This window comes from Sceloporus occidentalis, unplaced genomic scaffold (assembly GCF_023333645.1).
Source record: "Sceloporus occidentalis isolate IW3139 unplaced genomic scaffold, rSceOcc1.0.p SCAF_3, whole genome shotgun sequence".
Lineage (NCBI taxonomy): Eukaryota > Metazoa > Chordata > Lepidosauria > Squamata > Phrynosomatidae > Sceloporus > Sceloporus occidentalis.
This window is the reverse complement of record NW_028316983.1, coordinates 194,274,914-194,287,713: the sequence shown is the minus strand read 5'-3', so window position 1 is coordinate 194,287,713 and position 12,800 is coordinate 194,274,914. Positions and strand designations below refer to the sequence as shown.

The 12,800-nt window shown below is 40.3% G+C and overlaps 1 protein-coding gene across 1 annotated transcript in view; it reads left to right on the top strand.

Annotated features, from left to right (window-relative positions):
- Positions 1-12,161, top strand: part of LOC149317283 (kelch-like protein 14) — an 88,940-nt gene extending 76,779 nt beyond the window's left edge. Inside the window, exons 5-8 of the mRNA XM_089518852.1 lie at positions 3,468-3,658; positions 3,777-3,935; positions 8,922-9,079; positions 11,332-12,161. Of these exons, the coding sequence (XP_089374978.1) occupies positions 3,468-3,658; positions 3,777-3,935; positions 8,922-9,079; positions 11,332-11,472 (649 nt within the window). The 3' untranslated portion in view covers positions 11,473-12,161. The remainder of the gene's footprint in view (positions 1-3,467; positions 3,659-3,776; positions 3,936-8,921; positions 9,080-11,331) is intronic.
- The last annotated feature ends 639 nt before the right edge of the window (positions 12,162-12,800 follow it).

Here is a 12,800-nt window from a genome sequence, read left to right as displayed (position 1 = left end):
ATTTAATGCATAATTCAGAAACTGTGTTCCAAAATCCTTGGTGACACTGTAGAGGGGCATGACCCATAGACTGTGGGAGGGGTGCCTTGGGAGTCATTGTGATGTCACAGAATGCTGGTTCACAGTGGATTTCAGTAAAATATCATCACATTACACTTTCCCATTACAACAGGTTTACTATATCATTTACTATACCTACTTGGGTAACAAAATGTGCTAACACTGACAGTTCATGGAACTCTGCAGAGCAGACAGACAGCTAGAAACTGGTTGATTAATTAGAAAATTGATTGCAGACAATAAAAGATCAAGTGTGTTTCTTCCCTAAAAGCCCTGCTGTTTGGTTCAAACTAAAGTCCTAACTAATCCGACATTCTCTCTCCACAGTGGCCTGCTAGATGGCTATGGAAGCCAAAGGTCAGAAGTTAATTTTTAAAAAGAAATTAGTGTCAGAGTTCCAACGGGTTCAAGGTCCTTTTGATTTATTTCCGTATCTTCCAATGTGTTAGCTATCCCTCCCAGTTTTGTATCATCTTCAGATTTAATAAGTATTCCCTCCACCCCATTATCTAAATCATTCATAAAAATATTGAAGAGTATCATACTCAAGACAGAACCCTGTGGTACTCCACTTGAGACCTTCCAATTTGAAAGACAGTCACTAATGACAACTTTTACAGCATGGTTTTCTAATCAATCATGGATCCATCAGATGGTATTTCCACCTATTTCATATTTAGTCAGTTTGTTAATCAAAGTATCATCAGGAGCCTTATCAAATGATTTCCTGAAATCCAGATAAATGACATCCACAGCATTCCCACCAGCAACTAAACTAGTGACCCAATCAAAAAAATATATAAGATTAGTTTGGCAGGATTTGTACTTGGCAAACCCATGCCGTCTCCTACTAATTGCTACATTGTCTTTGAGACTTTTGCAGATGGACCCCTGTATAATCCATTCTAATATTTTTCCTGATTTTGAGGTCAGTCTGACTGGCCTATAGTCTCTTTCTCTCTCTCTTGTCTTTTTTGAAGAGAGGGACAATATTTGCTTGTTCCCTGGCACCTCACTCATTCTCCAAGATTTCTTGTTCTGCAAGTATGTCCGCAAGTTCCTTCAATACTCTGGGATGCAGTTCACCTGGCCACACAGATTTGAACTCATTTAGGTTAGCTAAGTGATTCCTAACAAACTCCTTATCAATCTTGAGTGCAACCTAGATGTCTTACCAAGGTCTCTGTTGATGCATGGCCCACACAGTCCCAATTTGGGAAGCAAATGATCAAAACAGATATTGAGAAGTTCTGACTTTTCATTGTGATCTGTCAACATTTTACCACCCTTCCTGGGCAGCAGTTTCGCCCTTTCCTCTTGCTTCAAACACATTTGAAAAAATGCTTTTTGTTCCTCCTTGCTTGCCTAGCTAGTCTCTGAGCAATGAATCCACTACCTCTACCACCTTTCTTTTCTTCTTACTGCAGTGGGTGGCTAGGTTGGCTCCTTCCTTAGCATACAGTGCCTCTTGCTGATGCTCTCCTGTTTGTGCTTCTTTACTACCATTATCCTCAGGAAGATGTGAGAAGCAATTGCTTAACAGAAACAGTTCAAAATCATTTGTGCATGTTCTGCTTCTGGCGATGATTGTCCTCCGGGATGCTCCCTTGGTGTTACTGCCCTCTTTGTTTTCATTGGCAGTTTTTTCTTGTTGATTCTATAGGAACAGTCCCCTTTCCCCCATTCTATCTCCCTCATGTTTTCTGATGTGTTGAAGAGTCTCAACATATAGCTGCAATTCGTAGGCCTTCCCTTCAAACAAACAAAGGCATACACACTAGCCTTAAAAAGAAACAGTCAGTTAAGTTACACAGTTAAGGGTCAATTAACTCAAACCATAGCTCACTTTCTGCTGTCTCCTCAGAGACCGCCACTTGATCCATGTTGTAACCCATTGGTAAGGCTATGTTTATATGTTTATAAGGCTATTTTTATGCTATACTTATGCCATAAGAACAGTGAGATTATCCTTTTTAAAGTTACAAGAGCTAGCATAATGTAGTTAATTCTTCATTATTTGGGAATGTAGTTAATTCCAAATAACTTGTTATCTGAAACTAACAGTTCAAACTCTGTGTTAGACCAACAAGCAGTACATGAAATCAATGGAATACTCCAGTTTATGTTCTTCAGAACCTGGTAGTCAGAGATATATTGACTGACAGTGGAAATAGCACAGTCATCATAGCTAGTAGCCATTCATTGCATTATCTTTCCTGAAATTGTCTTACCCATTTGAAAGCTTTGTGCACAATGTCCCATCTAACTATACATCACTACAATAATTTCTTTAATTTAGTCATATGAAAAGTAAAAGTACTTTCTTTAGCTTCTCTAAATGTTTTGCCATATAGCTTTATTGGATGTACTGTGAGAGCAACTTTGATTCTAACTGAGAAAAAGAGGTTTGTAGCATAGGCTTTCATAGACACAGTCTACTTCATGGGATGCAACACTATTATATCAACACTATAAATGATTGTATAAACCCATTTTATGTTCCCCCTTAGTCATTGGTTGCATCTACACTGCAGAAATAATCCAGGTTGATACCACTTTAACTGCCATGGCTCAGTACTATAGAATTGTGGGAACTGTAGTTTTTTGTGGCACCAGAACTGATAGGGAAGGCTTAATATCTCAAAAAACTACAATTCCCAGAATTTCATAGCCATGAGCCATAGCAAGTGGTGTCAAACTGGATTATTTCTGCTGTACAGATGCAGCCTCTAACTGTCATGGCTCAATGCTATGGAATCCTAAAATTTGTAGTTTGGTGGAGCATCAGAGCTCTCTGACAAAGAAGACTAAATATCTCACAAAACATCAAATTCTAGGATTCCAAAGCATCTAGCCATGGAAGCTAAAGTGGTGTCAAACGGGATTATTTCTTCAGTGCAGATGCAGCCACCTTTTTTCTCATCTAAAAAGTCCCAGATGTTGCACAATTCCTCACAGGAGAATTGCTCTCCCCCCATCATAGTGGCTACTCTTTTCTGTACCTTTTCCAGCTGTGCAGTATATTTTTTTGAGATATGTCAACCAGAACTGTACACAGTAGTCCAAGTGTGGTTGCACAATGGAGTCATGTCACCTTATGCATTACAATATCATTTTATTTTTTTTTATTTCCTTCTTAACAGTCCTCTTCCTAATTAAGGAATTGCAATGAAAGACTCAGAAATCATTACAAAGGAGTGATTTTTAAAAACAGAGATGATAACCAAAAATAGGGAGAAAGTGGGCGTACAATAGGATTTGAAGGGGGAAATCATCTGGTTTCTAAAAAATAAATTAGTGAGCAAATGTTGTTACAACAGCAGCTGATACATTCTGTAAGACTGAATTAATTCTAGTCATTATAAACTAACTGCTCTATTTGTTTTTGTTTTGTTTTTTTTCTCTAGGAGGGCTAGTTTTTATGCCTGTCGGCTTGACAAAAATTTATATGTGATTGGTGGGAGAAATGAAACTGGCTACTTGTCAAGTGTGGAATGCTATAATTTAGAAACAAATGAATGGCGTTATGTATCTTCCCTACCACAGCCCTTGGCAGCACATGCAGGAGCTGTACATAATGGCAAGATCTATATTTCAGGTCAGTTGTTCCCTAGAATCTCCTTGATCACAAAAGAAAATCCTGTGTAAGAAACTGTCTTGGTGTTTTTTAATGTTATATCCATACTTTAACTAATTAAGATATATTTGATTTGTAGGAGGTGTCCACAATGGTGAATATGTCCCCTGGCTGTACTGCTATGACCCTGTAATGGATGTCTGGGCTAGAAAACAAGACATGAACACAAAGAGAGCTATCCATACACTGGCTGTAATGAATGATCGCTTGTATGCAATTGGAGGAAACCATTTGAAAGGTCACATTTTTATTCACAAAACAATCTCATATCCTATCTTTTGACAGGAGCTATTTGTGATGGGTTAGTTATAGTTAACTAAGTTAAAAACCCACCATATAATATAACATGATGCTAGAACCAGCATTTTAAAAAAATTATAGCTGTACATTAAATAAATGAGTAATGAATGTTTTAGATAATAAAAACAGGAACTTCCATTATTCAGAAGCATAAACAATTTGTCATCACTATGAATTCACTGTAACAAACAGGTTATTTCTGACCCAAATTGCCAGCAGTACTTGCCTCCGTAAATCATTTTCCAAGATGAGCAGCTAAAAAAGAATATATACTTGGGCTCTGCAGAGACATGGTTCCAAGAACTGAGAAGAAAAATATTAGGCATCAATCTCACTACATGTTTACCTGGGAGTAAGCCCCATTAGACACAATGGAATCTGTTGCTGAATAGGCATGTATATGATTGTGGTGTTTATATACTCATTGGCCTTAAAAATTACCTCTCTTAATCTGTCTATCTCTCCCTCTCCCCCCCCCCTCTCTCTTTCTCTCTCTCCCACCTCCCCCTCCTCCCCATCATGTGTTAGGATCTGGCAAAACCGGCTCTGAGTACTCCTTGCCTAAGAAAACCCTAGGAGATTAATGCACATACGCACACACATTTTCATCCTATATAAGCTTTCCCAAAAGCACAATTAAGAAGTAGAAGTGAAACAGTCTTGCCTGTTTCTGTAGCCATAGCAAATGATTTCCCCCCCTCAAAAAAAGCTCTCTTTGGCCTCATTCCCACTATCTTTTAAACCAGATCACAATTCGGTTTGAACTGGTTCAAATGATCCTGGTTCCCACTTAAATCGATTTGCTGAAGTGATTCAGTAAGGGGCCATGCACCAGACCCATTTAACCTGTATCTTTTTTACGCTGATTTTTTCCACATTTTTTCACCAAATCAATTCAGCGCAAGTGTGAACCACAAGTGGATCAGAACCGATTCAAATTTGCCCTTCAGCTGGCTGAAACTGAATCTTTTGAATCGATTCATTCATGAATGGGAACCACAAGTGGGTTATTTTGATACCAGAAAATACCAGAAAATGCGATCAGGGCAAATGTAGTGGGAACCATGCTCCGATGTGAAATTGATCCATCTATTTGGATCACACAACAATTTATGTGTAAGTGGGAATGAGACCTTTAAAGCAGGAGAGAGCAATCCTGTAGTCTCAATGAGTTGTTTTCCGTTTTGCTGGTGAACTTCAAGTTTAGGCAAGCTATATTCATGTAGACATCTGCCATTAAAAGTAGTTTGCTTTAAATAACCTACAAACACTCTGCTTTTGTGCTTCAGGCTGCTCTGGAAAGAGTACAGTCTTGACAGATGGGTAATAAATGTATTAAATAAATAATCTTAAAACTATTTCCTGTGTCTATAATTGAAAGGAGAGTTAACAGATTTACTATTCTTGACTTTTGGCTTCTCCCAATTTAATTCAAAGCAGCCTCTTCCCCACTACCAGTATATCTGATGCACAAATGAAACTGATTAGATGGATTCTATTTTACACACCTCTTCTTCTGGAAAAAAACTAACAGGCAAACAAATGTTGTTTGTCATTTTCACTCCAGTTATCTAAAATAACGGTAGGCAATTTTGTTTGGACTAGGTTTCAGTTCTCTACTCCTGGGACCCTTTGAGCCTGGATAAGTTCCACAAAAGCAAAGCAAAACAGGATGTGGTCACAAACACATTTCTGGTTTTGAAAAATTGTGTGTCTGTGTGTGTTTGGTGTTTTTTGTTTTTTAGTGTGATGGGGCACTGTGACCTATCTAAAACGTGCCATGCTGCTCCTGGAGAATTTCAGGAGAAGCAGTTCACTATTTCTGCCAGAAGAAGGACAGTCTTGGAAGGGAATGAAGCCACCCAAACACATCTGGTTGTTTTGTTTTTCTGTTTTTCTGTTTTGTTTTGTTGTAGTTTTTGCCCACCCTATGAAAAGGGTATCTAAGCAGTGAGTTCACAACAAAGAGCTTAGATGGACTGATACTGGGAACCTCCAGCGCACAGGTCTACTGCAGCTGTTGGGAGATCCCCACAGCAGCTGGCCATCTTCCTCCATACCCCTCTGGTAGTAATCACCTAATAGCAAGTAGCAGAGGGTGTGGTGAATTTTCAGGTGGTGGATGCAGCTGGAGAAGGACAGGTGAAGTCTCCCCTTCTCAATGTTGTGATTCTCTTCTCCCCACAGTGTCCACCCTTCCTGATCTTTCTACAATGAGGCTTTAAACAGTCTCAGTTTGTTTCAACTTGCACTTTTGAAAATGGGAGCTAATTATACATATGAGTGTGTGTGCAAGTGAATGGGGTCTAGGCAACCATGTCAGGGCCATTTAACATCCACAGAATGACCTCACCCATTGTTGATTAGTGATGTAAACCTTTGCTTATTGTGTTCCCACATGCCAGAACAAAGAGGTTCAAAGATTTCTCCTGAATGGTCGATTATAAAGTTTTACACTTTATCAGATTATTTATTTATTTATTTATTTATTTATTTATTTGCATTACAGGACATTTTTTCTGAAAATTTCATTGGCCCAGAATGTCCAAAAAATATATCAATGCAAAACACTGTTCTGCACAAAAAGTTTTTCTGATAAACTTCTGTGTTTTTGAACAAATACAATTTATTTATTTTTCAGCAAGCCACCAGCTTATTTGTCTAGAACAAATCGAGCCAGTTCATAGGCTCCAAAAGCCTCCACATCCCTGCACTATAGCATCTGCACTATTTGCAGTGGATTTGAGGAGGGAGGCATGCAGAACAAATCACAGGCACCACCACTTTCAGTTAGCTCCTGCCACCACTGCCTTTCCCACAGTTCCAAGACAGATTGCTGCCAGCTGCCTTTTATAATAATAATAATAATAATAATAATAATAATTATTATTATTATTATTATTATTATTATTATTTATATATCCCCCTCTCCCTATGGATCGAGGCAGGAGAGCAGCACATATATAAAGTTACACATAGTTAAAATACATTCTCATTATACAAAGCAAAAATTTAAAACACATTACCTGTACTTGATTCCTCATCAAGTTCCGAGTGGAGTATCATCTTAAGCTCTTAAAGCAGGTCTGGGGGGTAGGCTCACCGGAAGAGATCCGTCTTGATTGCCTTCTTAAAGGCATCTAAGGTGGTAATGAGACGGATCTCCTCCGGCAAGCCATTCCACAATTTGGGAGCCATCACAGTGAATGCCCTATGGGAAGTAGATCTTAATCTAGTCTTCGGACAGTCCAATAGGTTCTTCCCTGTAGTTTTGAGAGTGCGGGGCAGATTGTGTAGGGAGAGGCATTCCTTCAAGTAACTCGGGCCCAAGCCATAAAGGGCTTTAAAGGTAATGACCAACACTTTGTACTGCGCCCGGAAACTAATCGGCAGCCAGTGAAGAGATCTTAAGTTTGGTGTTATATGGTCAGTCCTAGGTGTACCAATGACCAGTCTGGCTGCTGCATTTTGTACTAATTGAAGTTTCCGAACTTGATACAAAGGTAGCCCCATGTAGAGCGCATTACAGAAGTCTAAACGAGAGATTACCAGTGCATGGACCACTGCTTCAAGGTCCTTTCAGTCCAGGTAAGGATGCAGTTGGCATATCAACCAAAGTTGGTACCAGGTACTTCTGGCCATCACATCTACTTGAGATGATAACTGTAGTGATGGATCCAAAAGAACCCCCTTCCTTCCTCCCTCATCCAGAATGATGTTAAAATTAACATTGTTCCTGCTTGCGAGACACCTGGCACTTCATTGTAACCTCAAAATGTGCTGTTAGGAACAATACACAGAAGGAAAAACATGGGTTCTGGGCATTTTTCCATCCTCCATGCTGCTCCTGGCAGTGCACTTTGAGGTCACAACAAGGCACTGGGTGCCTCATAACTAGGAAAAATATTTATCTTAGTGTTGTTCTGGGCAGGGAAGGTAAATGGCAGCTAGCAGTGATCTGTTCTGGAGCTATGAGAAAGGCAGCGGTAGTGGCAGCTGAGCACTGCAACATCCACAGTGTAGACAATTGCTGCAGATAAAACAGGTGCAGGGCAGCTTTGGGCAATGGGTGGATCAGAAAAGAAAGAGAGTCCATTCGGACTTTTCCTCTTAGACTTGCTTTTACTGTCTGCTATAGGGTTTTTGTTTCTAGTTTAGTGAAACAGATGCTGTACTCTTTTTATGTTTACTATATATACTGCTGTATGCTTTATACTGTATACAAAAGCAAAAGCAAACCTCCTCTGAACAAAGCTCACCAAGAAACCCCAATGATAGGTTCATTTCTCTCCGTAAGTCAGAAATGACTTGAAAGAATGCAAGAATAAACACTGCTGAACTACTGTTTTTGTTTGTTTGTTTGTTCATTCGTTCATTTGTTTGTTCATTCATAGTTTTCAATCATAATGATCTTTTGCCTTGTTCACAAGACTGCAAAATTGAATAGCTAAAATAGCTACTCATCCTGAACAAACAAAATATAAAATTTGATAAAATGGCAATGTCTACCAAGTTCTCTGCTACCCCAGAGGGTCAAACCATGCCTAATGGTTTGAATGTCATGTGACCCCATCTAACTCTAAAATGCTATGATTCTTCTGTTCAAGTCCCAATAAAATAAATGGAAGTTCTGAGATACATATGTGTTCCTCCCATTTAAGGGGTGCCTTTGCCATATTACTTTTCAGTGGACTATGCCTTCAAACCTGCTAGAGTAACAGCCTTATTAAATGTTTCACATACATGCACAATGAGTGTGGAAATATCAGTGTAATCTCGTTTGTCAGTAACAATGCCAGTAGATGTTCTCTGCTAGTTGTTAAAAATCAGTGTTATCTTTTTTTTATCTTCTCATGGATACAGTATCTTTTAAAAATGGTCATAGGCATTCTCTCAAACTGAACTTTATTAATGTGTGATACAGGGTTTTCGCACCTTGATGTCATGCTTGTGGAATGCTATGACCCAAAAGGCGACCAGTGGAATATTTTGCAGACTCCTATTTTAGAAGGTCGCAGTGGTCCTGGATGTGCAGTCCTTGATGACAGCATTTACCTTGTTGGAGGCTACAGCTGGAGTATGGTAAGAACCTACTGTCTGAAAATAGTTCTTCTTCTTTTCTGTCATTATGAAAGTGCACAATGACCATTGCTTCTCAGGAAAGATACATATCGGAGTTGAGACTGCCATGGTCGCCTCGGTCGATGATCTCCGTCTGGGCATGGACAGGGGTAGCGTGTGCCTGTTAGTGCTCTTAGACATCTCAGCGGCTTTCGATACCATTGACCATGGTATCCTTCTGGAACACCTGAGGGAGCTGGGAATCGGGGGCACTGCGCTCCAGTGGTTCCGTTCCTACCTCTCGGGCAGGTTCCAGATGGTGCAGCTGGGGGACGTGTGCTCCAATAAGAGGGCACTTACATCTGGTGTCCCTCAAGGAGCCATTCTGTCCCTCGTGCTATTCAACATTTACATGAAACTGCTGGGAGAGATCATCCGGAGACACGGGGTGCAGTGTTATCAGTACGCTGATGACACCCAAATATACTTCTCTGTGCCTCCGACTGATGCAGTGACCAGGGATGGCATCTCTCCTCTCGATGCCTGTCTGAGGTCAGTAATGGGCTGGATGAGGGAAAACAGACTCAGTCTGAATTCAGAGAAAACAGAAGTGCTTGTGATAGGTTCCCCGGGCCCGGGGATGGATATTTGTCCACCTGTCCTGAACGGGATCACGCTTCCCATGAAGGACTCAGTTCGCAGTCTGGGGGTGCTCCTGGACTCGTCGCTCCACCTTACATCTCAGGTGGATGCGACGGTCAGGAGCACCTGTTATCAGCTTCAGCTGATGCGCCAGCTGCGACCCTACCTGGGCCGGGGGGACCTTGAAACGGTGGTACATGCTCTGGTAACCTCTCGATTGGATTTCTGCAATGCGCTCTACATGGAGCAACCCTTGTACCATACTCGGAAGCCTCAACTGGTTCAGAATATGGCAGCAAGACTGGTCACTGGATCTTCCAGGGCCAGTCATATAACACCTATCCTTAAAGACCTCCATTGGCTGCCCATTCGCTTCCGGGCGCAATACAAGGTGCTGGTTATTACCTATAAAGCCCTAAATGGCTTGGGCCCAGGGTACTTGGAGGACCGCCTCTCTCCATACAATCTGCCCCGCACACTCAGGTCGGCCGGGAAGCAGTTGTTAAGAGTTCCGGAAGCAAGATATTCTACAACCACACAGAGGGCCTTTTCCACCTTGGCCCCCAAGCTCTAGAACTCGCTTCCCGGCGAGCTCTGCTCGGCCGCCTCTCTGGACCAATTTAAAAAGGGGCTCAAAACACACCTTTTCCAGCAGGCATACCCCTAATACCCCCGAGATAACCCTTTCTCTCCCCTCACTGTTGCACTATTGTGCTAGTTTGGACAGTTATTTCTATTGTAGTATGTTTTAATTGATGTTAATATTGATTCATGTTTTTATTGTATTTTGAGGATTGTATTGTTGGATGGTCTAGTGCTGTAACCCGCCTTGATCTTTGGAAAGGTGGGCTAGAAATAAAGTTTTTATTATTATTATTTATATTTGAATAAAATGCTGTCAGAGTTCTGAAGATGGGAAATATTATAACCAATTTACAAAAATTGCTAGTAGTGATTCCTATTTAAGATTCTATTACAATGATTATGAAATCCTGAATTGAGGAGTGAAATTTCAAAATCCATGATAAAGATTTCAAGTATGTCATAGTGCAGATGAGGAGTGCTCAGATACGCCTACTAAAGTTGGATTTTTGTGTTCATTCTCGCTTCCAAATAGTCTTTACCACAAATGCCCTTATCATGCAGTTAAATCCTTCCCCATGCCACTTAGTAGTAACATTATGTAACTAAAGCTAGAAGGTACTCTTACTGTTTCCCATCCAGTACTGGTCTAATTTCATCAGGCTGTTTGAGAGCCCTAAATACCCTGTGCTGACCCTATGTGACTTCACACAAAATGATGTTGGCACTATTTGCATGTTTTAATCAACTATTACTTCCAGGACCCTGCTGTTCCCACCCCATGATTGCTTGCATGCTCCCAACCGTTTTTGCTTACTCCACCCCTTCCTACTCTCTCAACCCTCTGATATTCGGTTTTTACTGGTTTGCCATTATTTTTAAGATAGAAAGATGTGTCTGAACACAGATAGCTTGTATGCATGTTTATTGTGAGGATAAATACATTCTAAGTACCTGAATAATAATGTAATTTTTCCTATTGAAGCTACAAAAAGTTTGCTCGGATGTTATCAATCAGCTTAGTTCAACAAGACTTTGTTGTATTTCAGGGGGCCTACAAATCTTCAACAATTTGTTATAGTCCTGAGAAAGGAACCTGGACAGAGCTCGAAGGAGACGTAGCAGAGCCACTTGCAGGCCCTGCTTGCTCTACTGTCATATTACCTGCATGTGTGCCATACAATAAATAACATTTTGGAAGTACAGAAGGAGGGGGAACACTGTTACATTCTGAAAAGGAAAGTGGTGACATAACTATTTCACAGAACAGAATTCCTGGTACTGCTTACAAGACCGTATTCCTATACTCACACTTATGATTTTAAAAGAGGATAGCACCTACCTTGGATAGACTGGCATGCTGTCAGACAGCTAACAAACACATGGAACATTGCCCACGTTGACAGACAGACATTTCATATTGATCTTAACTTCTTCTTGCTACATATCCTATTATTGATTCTAAATTTAAAGGAAAGAAGATGCTAACCATCCAAATGCTGCATGGATGACCATGAGTATTATTGTGCATTGTATTTTACCTGCATGGGATCTGTGTTAGTCATGATGATGCTGTTAACAAGTAATTCAGAACTTAGATACTGAAAAGTGTTGACTTACAGAATTTTCTCCTGTTTTTAAACCTTACACTGTGGCTACTTCATATGTTCTGAAAGTAAGGCAGCATCAGAAGGAAGGTCATGAGAGGTAATGGTGCAATGATGCTTCTGTTTTGAACAAATTGGCTGGTTGTGCACTCTGTCCTCAAATTCCTATGTGTGAGTAATGCAGCAGCAGCAACAACAACAAAGCATCGAACATAGAAATCTTAGACCAAGTCAGACAATTAGGATCATCTGGCTCAGTACTGTCTGCAGTAACAAACAAGTGTCAGACAGATCTCCTTCCCAGCTCTGCCTGGAGATCACTAGGATTGGTACTTTCCATATGCAAAGTGCGTTTTCTATCACAAAACTGACCCCTCATTCCCAAAGTTGTGCTAAGCTTCAAATACACTTTCAAAGCAGTGGGTTCTCACCTTTTTCTGAGTGTTTCCACCACTTAGCCAGACAGAAAGAATAGGAGACATATGGTGATGAGTACAAATTTTGACTTGATATGGAGGCTAATCAAACTCTATGAGTCCAGCATATGAAAATGTAATCTTTTTTTAATACAGAATTGCTTTAGGAGGAGAGTTTATTTGTGACATTCTTATTTAGCTTCCATTATCACCACACTTTTATATAAGGTGGCACCTATGAAAAACATTGCTGTATGGAACACTTTTGTCCAAACAGCCATATCCTTTTCCAGATACCTCATTCCATTACCACAATCTCTTTTTCCCCCCTCACTCACATGCTGTGGTCACTGAGCATATTCAGACCTTTTTGGGCATTATAAAGGCTTGAAGGGGCATAGATGTTAAATTTCTGGAGATTCTGGAGGCATGAGAGGAAGTGCAGAGGTTTTTTACTTGTTAAGGGAAACCATTTGGAAACATTGAAAAAATGCA